Here is a 14,473-nt window from a genome sequence, read left to right as displayed (position 1 = left end):
TCATGTGTCATTCATGGCTTGAAATTTGAAAAAGAGTAGTCTTCAGCTCTTAGATTTGGTGTCTTCGATCCACGACTGCTGACATTGATGCAAAGCTGCATGCTATCTATATAATGTGCGATGCCTGAACCGGTGCAGCTAACACAGCCCACGTCTTACTTACTCATTACACTACAGAATCTTACCGGAATTCTCCTGTCTTGAATAGCCTCAGTTGATTTCTTACCCAAGCATGTCGCAGCATCCCCCAGCGCCCGCAATAGGCGGTCCGCCTCACACCCAGCAATGGCCTCGCTCGCATATTTTTCCGTCGGCTTCCATGCCATCGTCACTTGCACCCCATCTTCCCTTCAGTCAGGATATCTCATCGGCTCAGCAGCCGCAAGACAACGGCAACCAACCCTACAACTATAACGACTTGACCAACATCAATATGACTTCGAGTCTTCCTGGTTTAGGAGGTCCTGCAGCGGGATTACCTCTACCACCACCGCCTTTTCCCTTCATGGGCCAATTTACGCCGTCACAGTTTCACCCTCCTTCGTTTCCACCCATCCAGATGCCTCCCTTGAGATACCCGCCATTGCCGATTCCCGCAGCCAACATCCAAGCGCCGAGTCGCCCCTCATCGGGTGATCTTCGTTCGCGAGCCAATTCGGTGTCCATGAATGGTGCTGACTCTCGAGCCGCTAGAGCACCGAGTACGCGAAAAGATTATGATCGAGAAGAAGGTGAACTTACCGATATGGAGATGTCCATGCCCACGAATTCAGAGAATGCAGGCTTGGCCGAAACCCGAGCCGATGCAAGACCGTCGACTCTGACGCAGCAAAACGGGTACGCGACAGGCACTTGCAGCGCTACGACTTTGGCTAGGAACAAGGAATCCAGAAGGAGCCCCGCGGCGAAAAGTTGCGACGCGTCCACCTTGGACCTCGAAGAAGGCGAGGCATCCTCAACTGGATCGCACATATCGGCGAGGAAATCTGAGTCACGTATGTCTCGCTTGGGCTCACTTTTGTTAGATAGATTCACTAATTTTGCACAGCGTATGATCCTCCAGGTTCTGTCAACCCTGAGCCATATTTATCAAACGGTGCTCCCGGCGCTTCATCCCACGAAGATACGTCATTTTCACCTACGAAAGATATGTCTGGATCGCACGGAAGCGGGAAATCAGTGGCACAGCTTCGAATTCAAGCACAAGGCGCGCTTCTACGCTTAGCACCCCACAACATTCGTTACAGTGAGCTGGTAGGAGAGGGGATCCATCCGGCTGTACTTAGGCAGCTCTATGAGGAAGTTGGAATCAGAGTTCCTACGCCACAACTAGAGGGTGTATCTCCAGCTATCAATCCGCCTACCAAACCCGTTGACGTTCCAGGAAAACCGGCTGGTGCGGGCCTTGACTCGACTTCGAGCAGCAGTGCTGAAAATGGACCTGCTCCTGTGACGTTGGATCACTCTAAAGGAGAAACAGGAACCCCAGTGGCAGCAGCGGCGGCAAACACACCTGCCCCTGATTCCACCTCTACCATCCAGCCCAGCACGACTGCGAAACCATTGGAAAGGAAAGAGGTCATTGCGCGTATGCTTGCTGCGAAAGCTGCCAAGGCTTCCGGAATGCCCTCAGCCCCTCAACTTGACTCTGCAAGAGAAGCGCCATCGTCTGAAAGCCCGGTCTCTGCCTTCGTTGGCAAAGACATGCCTGCGAGTTCTGGGCGTGAAACCCCTCCTAAGGAGAAGGATATACGCACAAGAGAGAAGAATAAGGCGAAAACTGAACTAGCCCGACAGCGAATCGAGCAGCTCAAGAAGCAGGGTTTGATGAGAAGTCAGCAAAAAGCGCAGATAGATTCCTTGCGTCGTGATGAGATACCGCAAAGCAACGGAAGCAGCCCCGCCCCGGTGTCTCAAGTATCCAACACCCCAATGATTCAACATCCACTACCTGATAGACCTCCTGACCCAGAATCCACTGCTCCATCGCGTATCCCTGGGCTATTCATGACAGAGTTATCAGAGCCGTCTGTTACACGAGTTCGTGGCTTGGTTGTTGATTCAACGCCACAGCCCCATGTCAATCAACGCAAGCGTCCAAGAGCGTCTGACTTTGACGAGCCTTCACTTACGCCGAAGGGGTCCCATAACGGAGTAAATCACAGTGCTACAGAGGATAGACTGATCATTGATATCAGTGATGATGAGTTTTATGGTGATGACGAGAATGAGGAAATGGAGATCGAGCCCGCCGGGAAGACGACACTGGAAGGCGGCTCAATAGGCCCTGAAGGTTTGTCCGGAACAGTTCCTTCGTCGGCCGACTTTCTTCCTCAACGCCCGGTTGCGTCAAGTCAAGGAATATCCGCATCTGCTACACCCCAAAGTCACAGAAATCATGATCAAGAAGACCTTCGAAAGAAGGATCTTGAAATACAAGCAATGCGTCGGCGGATCGCCGAACTTGAGCAACGGAAGAGAGCGAAGTTAGCAGCAAGTCGCACACAATCCCCTCGTCCTTCAGAAATAGCGGTTTCATCTCCTGCAATCAACCCAACTTCAGTTGATCAAGAGCACCCAAGCAGCAATGTCATCTCAGAGCCTGTGGCTCATAAATTGCCTCCTCAATTGGCTCTCTTGGAAGCTGATACCGAAGCCATTCCTTCAGTTCCAGCAAATAATTCAGTTAACACCGAAAAACTTTCGTCGGAATCCATCGCTCGGATCTCGGCCCTCAAGGATGTCGACCACCTTGAGGAGATGCGCTCGAAATTGTTGCGTAAGAAGGAAATTGAATCTGGTGTTCCCGCTCTGGATGCCGAGATTCAAAAGTCTGAAGCTCGGCTTGCTGAAGTCAAAGTAGAAGAGCAAAACCTCCTGCGTGATATTGCCAAGGGGAAGGAAGGGAGACAACATCTTCTAGAGGAGCTGCATAGTCTCGACTTGGAGTTGAAGGGCCTCACTCTAGAAGAGCTGGAAATAGCTCAACGTGCGTTGGATGCGAAGGAACAAGTCCAAGCATCAGATGAAGGTACGTTAAATCTGCGGTCTCCGACTCCGTCCTACAGTCTTGTTATTGCGGACTTTGCACCGATAACGCTGCGAAAATTGGAGCTTATATGACGCAAAATTTCATAACAGGTTCAACACATCTTCAAAGCTGTGCGGCAAGGTATGGTTCCTCGTTGCCAGACATCCCCGCTACCGAGTCGCGAAGTCAAGGTGCGGCATGTCCGGTCGAAGGATCTCCGGTTTCTCGTCTGGCATCTGAGGCGGGACCGTCTGCTATCTCAGATCTGTCTATGGATGCGGACGGGTTAGACCACGCTGTGGACCCTGCAAACGATGCAGCCTCTTCTTCACCATCAGAATCTCTAGGCTCCGCGATGGATGAGTCTGCCGATTCCAGTGAAGATTCTGTGCCAGCTGATCACGAAGAGCCCATGGAATGCGAAACACCCACGCCGGAGCCTAGTCTGCATGCAGCTTTGGGTGGCATCCCAGCCACTGATCGGAAGACTGTAGAGGACGAGATGACTCCTGACCACGCTCTTCCGGAACAGCAGCGCATTCCCCATGCTCCTGATGCAGGGGATGCAGGGGATGCAGGGGATGTATTAACCTCCAATGCGGATGAAGTTCAAGAACTCGAAAAGCAATCTTCTCGCGAATCTTCCATCTCCGACGCATACGAGCCACCAGAGCCCGAAGCGGATAGCAGCCCTTCCGATTCTGTCTATACTCCCCCTTTCAGTCCTGTTTCTCTTGCTTCCATAAAGTCTGCAGAGGTTTCTCGGGTCGAGAGAGCTGATATGCCGCTAATGGGAAAGGTTCAGGAACTGGAAGTTCAACCAGAAACCAGCTCCCCGCATGGGCTCTCGAATGTGCGGACTATCTCTAATTCGGGGAGGAGCACTGCTGACGGCTTTGTAGATTGAACCCCAGGAGGAGAAAGCTCCCAGATTTACACCCTATATTAGCCCATTGAGATGGTTCAAGGCTTACCGCTACCACCCTAGATTCACTGAGAATGTCTCGGGCGGCTTTCGATCCCTAACATATAGTCACGACATCGATTCTGAGAAATATCTCTGTCCCTACGAGGCTACTGGCGGTGTCTGCAATGACCGGTCATGCGACCTCCAGCATTTTCGTGACATGACTCTTAGCGGTGCGTCGACATATTCAGACAGAAGCATTGCAACATTCCTCATGTCATAATCCGATTCATGGCCTGGCCCCACCATTTTCCCCATCGGCCCCCGTTTCTTCGTTTTCTGATTGCGTTTCGTTTCCCGTCCTGGTTTTGTCCCTCCTTCCGTTCTTTCATTATTTTCTGCAATTCCCGAACACAGCAAGACATTGTCAGTTTGATTCGAACGCGGCGAGGAGATGCTGACACACAGTGTTCTTGATTTTGACAGATGACAAGATCCTCGTCCAGATGGGATCCCTTCGAGAGGGCAAAACGCCTGAAGAAAAGGACCAATATATCGCCGGGCTGAAACAAATCATTAATGATATGCGGCGCGACAAGGTGAAAGATTTCAATACCGTGGCCACGGAAATTGCTGCATACCGTAGACGCTTCCTCCAAGATCCATCACGTGTCTTGCCCTTGTAGCAGGATCATGGCACTTGTTCGTCTGATGGAAGAAGCTTTTCTTCTACCAAGGTGAGCTGTGACACTTGTGAATGCAAGTGAAACCTTCCTGAAAAACTCCTTCGCCTCACGCCATAAACAAGATATCCTTGTACGACTTTCTGATACCCGTCACTCGCTCGCTCTGTTTGCCATCAGAGATTTTTCTTCGTCCACTTATCTAATGCATACGCACCACTTGACCTTCTATAACTCTGCTTACGGTGGATGGAATCATTGGTGTTGCCCTCTCATCCATAACAAGGCGTTCTCATTCTTACGCTGTTGATCTGTGCTTATTGGTATACACAAGAACAGCATGGAGTTTTGGTAGGATCTCAACCATATTTTCTCTAGCAGCGGGGCGTAGGCAGTTCGCCCTCCACCTCGACCGTCACTAAGGCCCCGCGGATTCAGAGTCTGTGGGCCATGAGGATAATATCCATATCAGCTACTGAGACTGCAATGGTGCGGACTGGTCAACGAGTCCCAGATTGCTTTCCTTACTCGATGGAATGTGAAAACGTACAGCCGCCACTATCGGGTGGTAAGAGATACATAGCGATAGTTAAATAATCAAATCATTCATTTTCCATTCGAATCAGAGTATGATAGTACATCTTGGTCTCCAATCCATTTTTCCGATGTGTCCACCTTCGCCCGTATCCCGATTCCCGACCAGACTGAAGGCGGGCGTATAGCGCCTATCGGGCACAACAAGGCGCAAACGGGCGTTTGCATAGACAACGGAGAGGGACGAGGTTGTCTGATAGATGATGAAATATGAATACCCCAGTGTCGCTAGTAGTGTCTGAATGTCATCATAGATAACCATTATGACTTGTGTACGGCCCACCAGCACTTGAACACCCAAATCGTATCCCGATCATTTGATCCTGCTATCCTCCATACTTAGGGCTGTGCAGTTCAGCTTCTTTGTAGACTAAACCGAATAGGAACCCCTGTACCTTGTAGTCAACATAACATATCCTGGAATCTTGAGTCATAATTGAGAGCGTCAGGATCTTCCATGCATTACAATATTGTATGTCGTAGATTCTGAGTCATCTCGTTGTGTTGATTTCCTTCTGCATTGGGACCCCGACGGTCTTCTTTGTCTAGGCATGAAGGTTGGTTGGCACCTAGGTTAGAACCTGGTCTGGAAGCAACAATCAAAATCAATTGATGGATAATAACATTGTTATGCGACATTTTCTTAATTTAGTAGGTACTTTGTAACAATCAGTACCCTATATGTTGTGTCCAGTTTGATTATCTGGGACTCTGGGTTACGCTGCCACGTGGTGCAGGAAAATACATTAATAGTCAGCAGTAGGACTAGAAGAGTATGGCTCTCACTTCTTCAGCGCGTTATAACGCTCAATGACTGGTGATTAAATTAACCATCTCACGTAATAAAGAATCAAATAGTTATAGGAGACAGCTGAAGGATCACTTAGTTTTATCCAACGGCGCCAAATCGTCATATTTAGGGTTGGGGGCTGTCATCTTCAGCGCGCTTTTTTTGGACCCCATTTCGGAGAATAGGGGCAAGCAAGGATAGGATTCTCTTGTAATGGCGTGAAGCGGATATCTATTTATGATATTGAAGATTCGATTAGAATAGCTTCTTTCGAGTCATGCAACCGAATTGGGGGCAGATTCTCGAGTCTGTATTCCCCAAGGGTACGGTGCAGATAGATCCTGGCTTGGGGTCGGGGATACCATGTGGCTACTAGCAGGGAGATGTGTCCGGGTGTTGGTAATTAAGTTACTCATGCACGAGCTGACAGTTGGGATATGTATGGAAAATGGAAAATAGTTCTAGAATGTCGTTGCAGATGGATCATGGAAATTCCTGGGATAGGCTACGTAGGTGTAAGGCAGTGTATGTTCATCATCGTCGTTCAGAGCTGAAACAATTTCTCTAATAATTTGAAAGGAAACACAGTGAATCTATAAATCCACTTCAAGACTTGGAACCATAAACAAAAAAGATTAGATCAAGGCAGACTCGGTAAACCTAAATTGCTGAAATGCCTCCTGGAAATTGTATCGAACAAGTCCGGGCGCAACACAGCCTACCCTCGTATTTCTCACCGAGTCGGAATAATTCAAGCATGAATTATCGTTGCAGGGCTGAATTTGAATTTCTCAGCCGAAGAATCAAGTTGTAAGATGGAGACCGCTGTTTTGCGCAGGGAATAGGGTTGACTGCATATAGATCCCGACAGAAAGGGCGGTGGAATCAACGGAGGGCATGATGCATGTCATCCTTGCTGTGATCGACTGCGGCTCAAAACGGTGATTAATAATTATAAGAGTAAGACTACTAACTAGTCCGTAGAACGAACTAACTAGTCACTAGTGATGTGCCACAGTACTCATCTTGCCAAGGATTATCCAGTTTTCGACTAATGATGAAGTGTCAAGTGGCTGATCTCAATGTATATACATCACGGCTAGCATCATTTTTGAAGGAGTAGACAGCAGATATCAAAAGAAAATCAGTAAAAAAAAAAAAAAAAAAAAAAAAAAAAAAAGTTTTAGAATCTGTTCTGATCCTAGAGTGAGAACAAATATTCCTTTGGATTCTAATAATGAATTCTGGTTCAATGTGGCTAGTCACAGATTTTCTGGACAGAGTATACTTTCAGAATATGGCACGCGATCTCCAGCTAGGCAACCCCGGGCTACAAGGCTCCCTGGTCCATGCCAATAGTATTCAACTGAGACACGAACTACAGATCTTAGAGTCATAAGGTGGCAGGGAACAATTGATTAACATAGACTTCAAAATTAGTCAATTTAAAACATCAAACTGCAGGCATAAACAATATCAGAAACAAAAAAAAAAAAAACAAATCAAGAAACAACCCCGCTGCCGTCAGGCTTCCACCAGGGCTACTATGGACTGAGACCAGCTCAGCTCATTGTAGCCCGCCGATCTAGCATCAACAGTGGTACGATCATCAAAAAAGCGCTGTATCCAAAAGACATTCCAGGTCTATCCAGTCCAAGTATGCAAACCTTCCCAAAAATAACCGTAAACACCCATGCTCATGTTCGTTTCATGTTTCATGTTTCATGATGTATCCATAATAATGCTTCGCTCACGATGACAACTAAACCGAGAACCAACCCAAATACAGTACACAGCAGGCAGGCGCAGCCATCCTGAATTTCTGTAAGCACAACGCATCAGCTTCGGCTTCTCAGTATCGGTACAGCGGCAGAAGTTCTTACCTAGGTGTTGTGCTGGAGAAGAGGTACTACTTGACAGGCTTGCAACTGGAGCACACAATGTGGTTGCACTCTGTGCATCTTGGTTGGACATTGTATACTTTCGGCCCGTCGCCGCAATTGCAGCAGATGTACATGTAGGTCTGGCTGTAGACTTTGTTCATGTTTGTCGCTCGACCCGAGTGGCCGGCGAAGTACGTCTCCGGAAGATCCTCGTAAGGCATTGAGGGGCCCTGTAGGCTGGCTTGACGACTGATGTGTAGATGCCGTCTGCTGGAGACAGTGACGGCGTGGTAGGAAGACATGTCGTGGCAGCCGGGTAGGGAGTCGTTGATGTTGATGTTCAGGTTCTTGTTCATGCCCTCAGTGAACCAGGAGTCAGGCATGATTGAGATGGAAGAGACGATTGAGCGAATGATCCTGAAGATGGAGGAGACGAATGGCAGTTCTGAGAGCCTTGAAGACAGGTCTATATAGTGAATGCTTGTTGCGTTGAATGATGAAGAATGAAAGAGTGTCCATAATGAGGGATTGGAGCATGTTTAAATAAAAAAAACAAAGAATGAGATGATGAGAAAGACATGAATCACATCAAACAATGAGCAAGGCAGCTCACAAGGGCACAGTGTGGCTTCTCCCAGGCAAAAGCCCCGGACATTCAAATGCGCCCCAGGTCTGCAGCGAATCAACCTTCATCCTCAGGCATATCATCAGGCAAGCAAGCCAGAGAATAGCTTAGTTGAACCCGCTTTCTAAGAGAAGTTAGAGGCGGGGGCCATTAGGATTCTGGATGGCAGTATATCGAATTGTGGCTTGGCGGCGTGAAAAATGGGTCCATCAGTGCCTAGATGCCATCTGGAGAATGACATTGAAGTCATCCCTGAATCAATTTGAGAATATCTGAGTAGAATGACCGCTAGAATAAGCACTCGCGTTGACTCAGGCCCTCCTAGAGGGTCCACTGTCTATGATGGAAAAGGCGGAATCAGCACGTGGCTTGGACATGTCGCTTTGCCCGAATGCCCTCTGATTCCGCCCTTTTCACCCCAAGCATTGAACGGGATTTCATCTGCATTCTTCTTGGCTCATTATGCATTTTGTTTTCTTTTTCTTGACTTGTAGGAGAGTCATCCGTTTGTACTCCACGCGTGTGTTGCCTGCTGAAACGACGTACTAACTGGTAGCGGCTCTCGAGAACGACTCCACTTTCAGCAACGTTAGTACCAGCGGATTCAGGCAACGATCCCCCCTGCCTGGTTAGCTACAGCACGAGGCTCCGTCGTGCATTCGTCCTTGCATGATTCGTCGCGGAAATCGTCATTGGAAAAAGAAAAAACAAAAGAACAGTCATCGTTCCTAAGGCGCTTTCACATTTGGCGCTGACCGTTAGTTTTGCTCACCAAATGTACTCGGAAAGCCGTTTCCCCCGTAGCATTTGTCGGTCAAATGCTTTTCGGCCCTCTCAGCAGTAAGCACAAACAAATTCCACGTGCTCCTGCTGCCTAAGCCGCCATTTGACCATTCAGTCATTTACTGTTGGCGTCTTACAAGGTCCTTCTCTGATGACGTTGAGTAATCTATATTCTAACTGTTCAACGTAGAAGATGACGGGGGAGCAGAGAGTGAGAGGATGATTCATTGCCGACAATCATTAAAAATAGATGGTGATGGTTATGCTGCCTCCTCTCTCGCATCATCTCTCCTGTTCCATTCTTTGTCTTATGATTATTATTAGTAGCATGGTTTCGTACTGCTACACTGCGTCTGCTTGGCCCAGGTCAAACGCATTTGATTGAGGCATTTGGCCCCAGTTCCGGTTCCTGAAGGTATTCCAACTACATCCAGACGAATTCCTTGTCTGCCATCACTCGAGTGATTTTTATCTCTCAACTGATTATGCTCTTCACTTTCGTTTTAAATCAGTGAAAGTTGTTTACCAATGTCCCCTTAGTCCAACAGCCATTTGGCTTGACTGGAGACTCATGAAAGTCGATGTTTGCCTATCATGAGAGGTGACGATGCTCGTATCCAAAGATGGCCTGCAAGTACGGAGTACAGGCAGAAAAATTCATGCCTGGAACTGTAATGCTCGCTAGGACATCGATCCGTTCGGCTCAAGGTGCCGCGACGGCGGTTCATCAAGTGGTATGGAACGTGGGCTGATATGGCTGGTCATGGTAGACCCGGGACTCTGTATACTCAAGCCACAATATTGCAGTAAAACCATAGGTTAACTGATTATAAAGGTACTTGAGACTAAAATCTTTGTACTGGCTGGTTCAGCCATTGTTTACATGGAAGCACATGACTACGTCATGTCTTCTGTTTGTAATGTTTGCACGTGGTGAGCATTATTATGTTCCTGAGGCTGCTTCAACATCATCATAACCCAAATCTAAATCTTTCTTGCATCCAATCCAGTGCATCCATAACAAGATACTATTAATCAGGACTTATGCACCGTACTCGAGCGGGCTAGTTGCCTGTGTTTATGAGAGTTGATCCGGTTTATGATTGACGCCGGTGCTTCTGGCAGAAATCTCTACCAAGTCTTCCTATCTTATCACCATTCCTCAATGCACAGGCGATCGCAAAACATTCTGGAATTAGTTTCAAATGGCACGTCGCGCCGCGGATAAGCGCGTCAATCTCGCCGTTGCCAGAATCATACCTCCCATCTTGATTGGTGTGTTTGGTTATGCCAGTTATGCTATCACGAAACCATTATGCGGTCAGCATCCTCTACCCCAATCATACCAGCCTCAATCCAGTCTAATATGAACCTGAATAACAGTCGACTATCTCATACATCCTGCCCACCATTATGATCGAAAGTCTCGGAGTGGCGCTGGCGCCGCTATTCTTGCCGTTTATTACGTCCTGCTGATTCCTGTGTTGGCGACCTATCTCCGGCTTTTGTATAACGTTGTCTTGAACCCTGGTTACCTGCCGCGGGGTACAGCATGTTCTCAAAGTCAGACCGACAGTGATGGGTCAAAGCACCGTCATCGAAGACATCGCAGGAGGAAGAGCGGACATCATCGGTCCAAAACGACGGAGAAAACGGATAGATCTGACGGAGGCGACGTCGAACGAGGACTTGAGTACAATGCGGGAGCAAAGGCATACCCTCTGGATGCGGAAGGATTGGAGAGCTTCTACACCAAAGATGTCTTTGTATGTCAACCGGATGGGAGACCGGTGTATTGCTCCACATGCTGTCAGTTCAAGACAGACAGAGCGCACCACTGTCGAGAGGTTGACCGATGTGTCCGCAAGATGGATCACTTTTGCCCGTGGTATGTCGGAATCATACGCGGGCTTTTGCAATGGCAAGGAGACTAACATGCCCGAAGGGTTGGCGGTGTAGTCTCGGAGACCTCGTTCAAGTTTTTTATCCAGTTCATCGTTTATACGATGTTCTACTGCATATTTGTTCTTATCGTCTTTGCGATATACACTGCCGAGCTCAGACGGGAGGTAAGTGCATGATCTGGCTGACCTAGCAGGATTCTCAATTAATGTATCATCATTCACAGGCCGGAAGAACCAATGCTCATTGGATTGTCTGTCTCGCATTGTAAGTGCATTCCCTCACTACGACATGTATATCTTTCTTACCAGCCACTAGGAGTTCTATTTTTGGGTTCTTCGCCTTTGGAATGACCATAAGCTCTGTGCAACTCGCCGCGTATAACCTGACAACGATTGAGAACCTCAACCGCCGCTCGGCCGTGTGGACCTTGGCAATACGCGTGCCGAGGCACATCCTCAGCAAACGCTGGGCACCAACCTTCCGTACAATTACATACCCTCTCCCGCCTATTCCTCCGGCTGAGTCGGAAGTCGCGCGGGAATTCCCAGTCGGAGAACAGCATGTGTTCGCAATCCTACAGACCCTACCAGGGGAAAATCCATTTGACCTTGGAAGTCCGCTCAAGAATATACAGCAGGTAATGGGTTTCTCTCTGCTCGAGTGGCTTCTCCCTATCAAGCAAAGTCCTTGTGCGGACCACAGTAGTCACGAGAGCGCCTTTGCCCTCGGGCCCGTTGTGACAAGGTTGAAGAAAGAGGCTGGGTTAGAAACTTCCACGGAATCGGAGTCGGCGGACCCTGCGGGTGCCGAAGAGACACCGCAGCATGAACAACGACGAGGAAAACATAGACGACGTAACTGAATAGTCTAGTTAATTATCACTTTTGTCCTCAATCCTAATATGGATGCCTGACCTTCTTTTGGCTCCTATATCAATACACCTTTAGCCCCAAATTCCTGGATATACTTAGATCACAGGATGCTTCTGTAAGAGTGGATCACGTGGCACACTATAGAGTATCAATCTTTTCATGAATCATAACATTGGCATAATAGCAAGCCAAACAAAGGGTATCTATCCCTGACATCAAAGAAAAGAAAATGTAAACAAGGCGCAAAGAGCGACGACGCCGCTGAACATAGATCTAGGACTGGTCTACCATCGAAGTCACCGCATAAAGAAGCAAAAGCAAACAACGCAGCTAGTAATACAGTCAAGCAGGCGCAAAAAAAGTAGACAGAAGCCATCTCAATACACGCGCAGAGACAAAACTCTGGTCATAAGTCAACATGCCAATAAGCCAAGTGGCTCAATAGAAGCGGCAGCTGGAGCACAGAATATGGCCGCAGAGGGTGCACCGGCCCGAGCTGAGGTCGGGATTATTGTCTCCACCGCATGCGCAGCAAATCCACCAGCCTGTCATGGGAGGTCGGGCAAACTGGTGCGTTGTGAGTAACTTGGGCCCATGTGCATACTGCAATCTGGATTGGGGTTGTGGTATCCGGCCAGCGGTGTGATTGTAGCAGCGTCGATGTGGGATTCGCGACGGTGACCTTGGAGTTCGCCTGGCAGGATGTAGAGGGGTTGTGTAGGCTGTATATTCTGGGCGCTGGGTGCGGGAGGGGAGAGTAGCAGTGAGGAGGGAAGAACGAAGTGGAGCAGACATTTCTAACTAGCTTGACCTTGGTGTGATGTATGTACACGAGCTGAATTGTTGATAAGGGTGTAGCGAGTTTGGGTCTTGCAGAGGGAGGATGCGCTAGTATCGACAGATTCGACCGCGCTCACGATGAAGCACAGGAACGAACAGTAAAAGGGATGAGCTCTACCTACTATGACTCAGTTATATATGCTCTTCACGCAGCCCGAAAGGCTCGTCCATGAAGCCCATCTTCATTGCCTTGAGGGACAACACCCGGGCCGAAAGCAATGCGCCACAAGCCCCTGCATCGGTGAAGCGATCCGCAAAGCAGGGCAAAGAAGAGAATGAAGCAGCTTCTGATGTGTCACCAGCTGCGGCTTGAGCCTGTGGCTAGGCAATCCATGCCCGATGAGTGTGAGAGCGACTCATGGTTTGACACTTCAGATATTTCTGTCCTGTCGTAAACCGTTCGTCGAGGAGCTGGGACAGAGTAGCCATTGCACTAGTCACATTGAGTACGCTCCAAAGGGGCGGATGGTGGCTTGAATAAGGTCACAGCTTGGATAAGGGCAAATCAGGCACCAAGGGGCGGTGCACTCGACGTATAATATCGAGTGCATCATGAAGAGTTCATACAGAGCAGAAGGATTGTGCCCTGTTACTGGCCATTGTGGCTAAGCAAAGGCTCACATTGGAGACCGTGATCGATTATATGGATCTCTAAACTGTTCAACGACAGCAGGAGAAGCTGCTCAGAGTGGTCCTACCGTCCTGACGGTAAAGATTGGATTCTTCGAACATACCCTCAGGGTTCTGATTTACCAGGTCGAGCGTGACTCTTGAAGCGCGCAAGGGGCATGAATAGCCACTTCCCAGTGACAGTCCTCGGTAAGATGTGGGAGGAAGACACCCCGGGCAACAGAAACGGAGACCGGTGGTTTCGCGGCACGCGGAAGAACATCCGGAGCTGTAGGATCTTTTTGCCAGTGCCTTGATGTTGTGGTCACAGATTCTCCAAGATGTTTTCACTCTCTTAGTCTCATGTGGTCCAGTACAACGCCAGTAAAGCTCATAATTGAGGAGGATCACGGCCGCAACAAAACACCGACTCGTTTGACCCTTCCTGGCGAAACCTTCAGAAAACCATGAAACCGGGTCGGTCCGCAGTCCTTGAGACTTGGTCATTATAGTGATACTGAAGAGCAGAAAAATGCCTCATCCTTGCTCCTCTTACCGTCCAATGAGGAGTTGGAAAGATTGGCCAAGTTGATGGAGCGGGCAATGGGGATTTTCGTCTGGATTAGGGACATCCACGATCAGACGAGTTACACCCGTAGTCCATGATTGATCGTCTGTTTCAAGGGGTCTGGTGATCCGATTAGTATCCATCTACCCGTCGATGGTAATTATCGCAGTGACGGGTGAAGCTGCTAACTTTGAAGCGTTCTGATTGACTGACGAAGGGCACCGGCAATGGGGCAAAGCCGCAGAAGCGCCCAGTTGCCCCGGGGCTTGGCTCTGAATCCATCCGGTGGACCGTAGATGTCTCGTCGAAAGCAAAACATTAGAACTAGCTTGACTGCCTAGGTTGTGTTCTGTAAGGAATATTCTCCACTTTTTGTGACCTCG

General features: G+C 48.7%; 3 protein-coding genes across 3 annotated transcripts, besides 3 other annotated features; 2 read left to right on the top strand and 1 right to left on the bottom strand.

Annotated features, from left to right (window-relative positions):
- Positions 1-232: 232 nt before the first annotated feature.
- Positions 233-4,624, top strand: NFIA_078570 (uncharacterized protein; the record flags this gene model as incomplete). The annotated part of the gene is made up of 5 exons (XM_001259813.1): positions 233-995; positions 1,049-3,031; positions 3,142-3,884; positions 3,934-4,171; positions 4,425-4,624. The coding sequence occupies 5 exons, from the start codon at positions 233-235 to the stop codon at positions 4,622-4,624; spliced, it is 3,927 nt and encodes a 1,308-aa protein (XP_001259814.1).
- Positions 3,586-3,615: a microsatellite.
- A 2,530-nt stretch (positions 4,625-7,154) lies between the features above and the next one.
- Positions 7,155-7,185: a microsatellite.
- Positions 7,156-7,185: a microsatellite.
- A 729-nt stretch (positions 7,186-7,914) lies between these two features.
- Positions 7,915-8,271, bottom strand: NFIA_078560 (uncharacterized protein; the record flags this gene model as incomplete). Its single annotated transcript, XM_001259812.1, has 1 exon — positions 7,915-8,271. One exon carries the CDS (start codon positions 8,269-8,271, stop codon positions 7,915-7,917), a length of 357 nt encoding a protein of 118 aa, XP_001259813.1.
- Positions 8,272-10,501: 2,230 nt separating this feature from the next.
- On the top strand, positions 10,502-12,063 carry NFIA_078550 (uncharacterized protein; the record flags this gene model as incomplete). Its single annotated transcript, XM_001259811.1, has 6 exons — positions 10,502-10,616; positions 10,680-11,062; positions 11,121-11,184; positions 11,359-11,365; positions 11,425-11,465; positions 11,510-12,063. The coding sequence occupies 6 exons, from the start codon at positions 10,502-10,504 to the stop codon at positions 12,061-12,063; spliced, it is 1,164 nt and encodes a 387-aa protein (XP_001259812.1).
- Between the last annotated feature and the right edge of the window lie 2,410 nt (positions 12,064-14,473).

Source organism: Aspergillus fischeri, genomic scaffold (genome assembly GCF_000149645.3).
Source record: "Aspergillus fischeri NRRL 181 1099437636264 genomic scaffold, whole genome shotgun sequence".
NCBI lineage: Eukaryota > Fungi > Ascomycota > Eurotiomycetes > Eurotiales > Aspergillaceae > Aspergillus > Aspergillus fischeri.
Note: the sequence above shows the minus strand (reverse complement) of the source record. Positions and strands in the feature narration are given on the sequence as shown.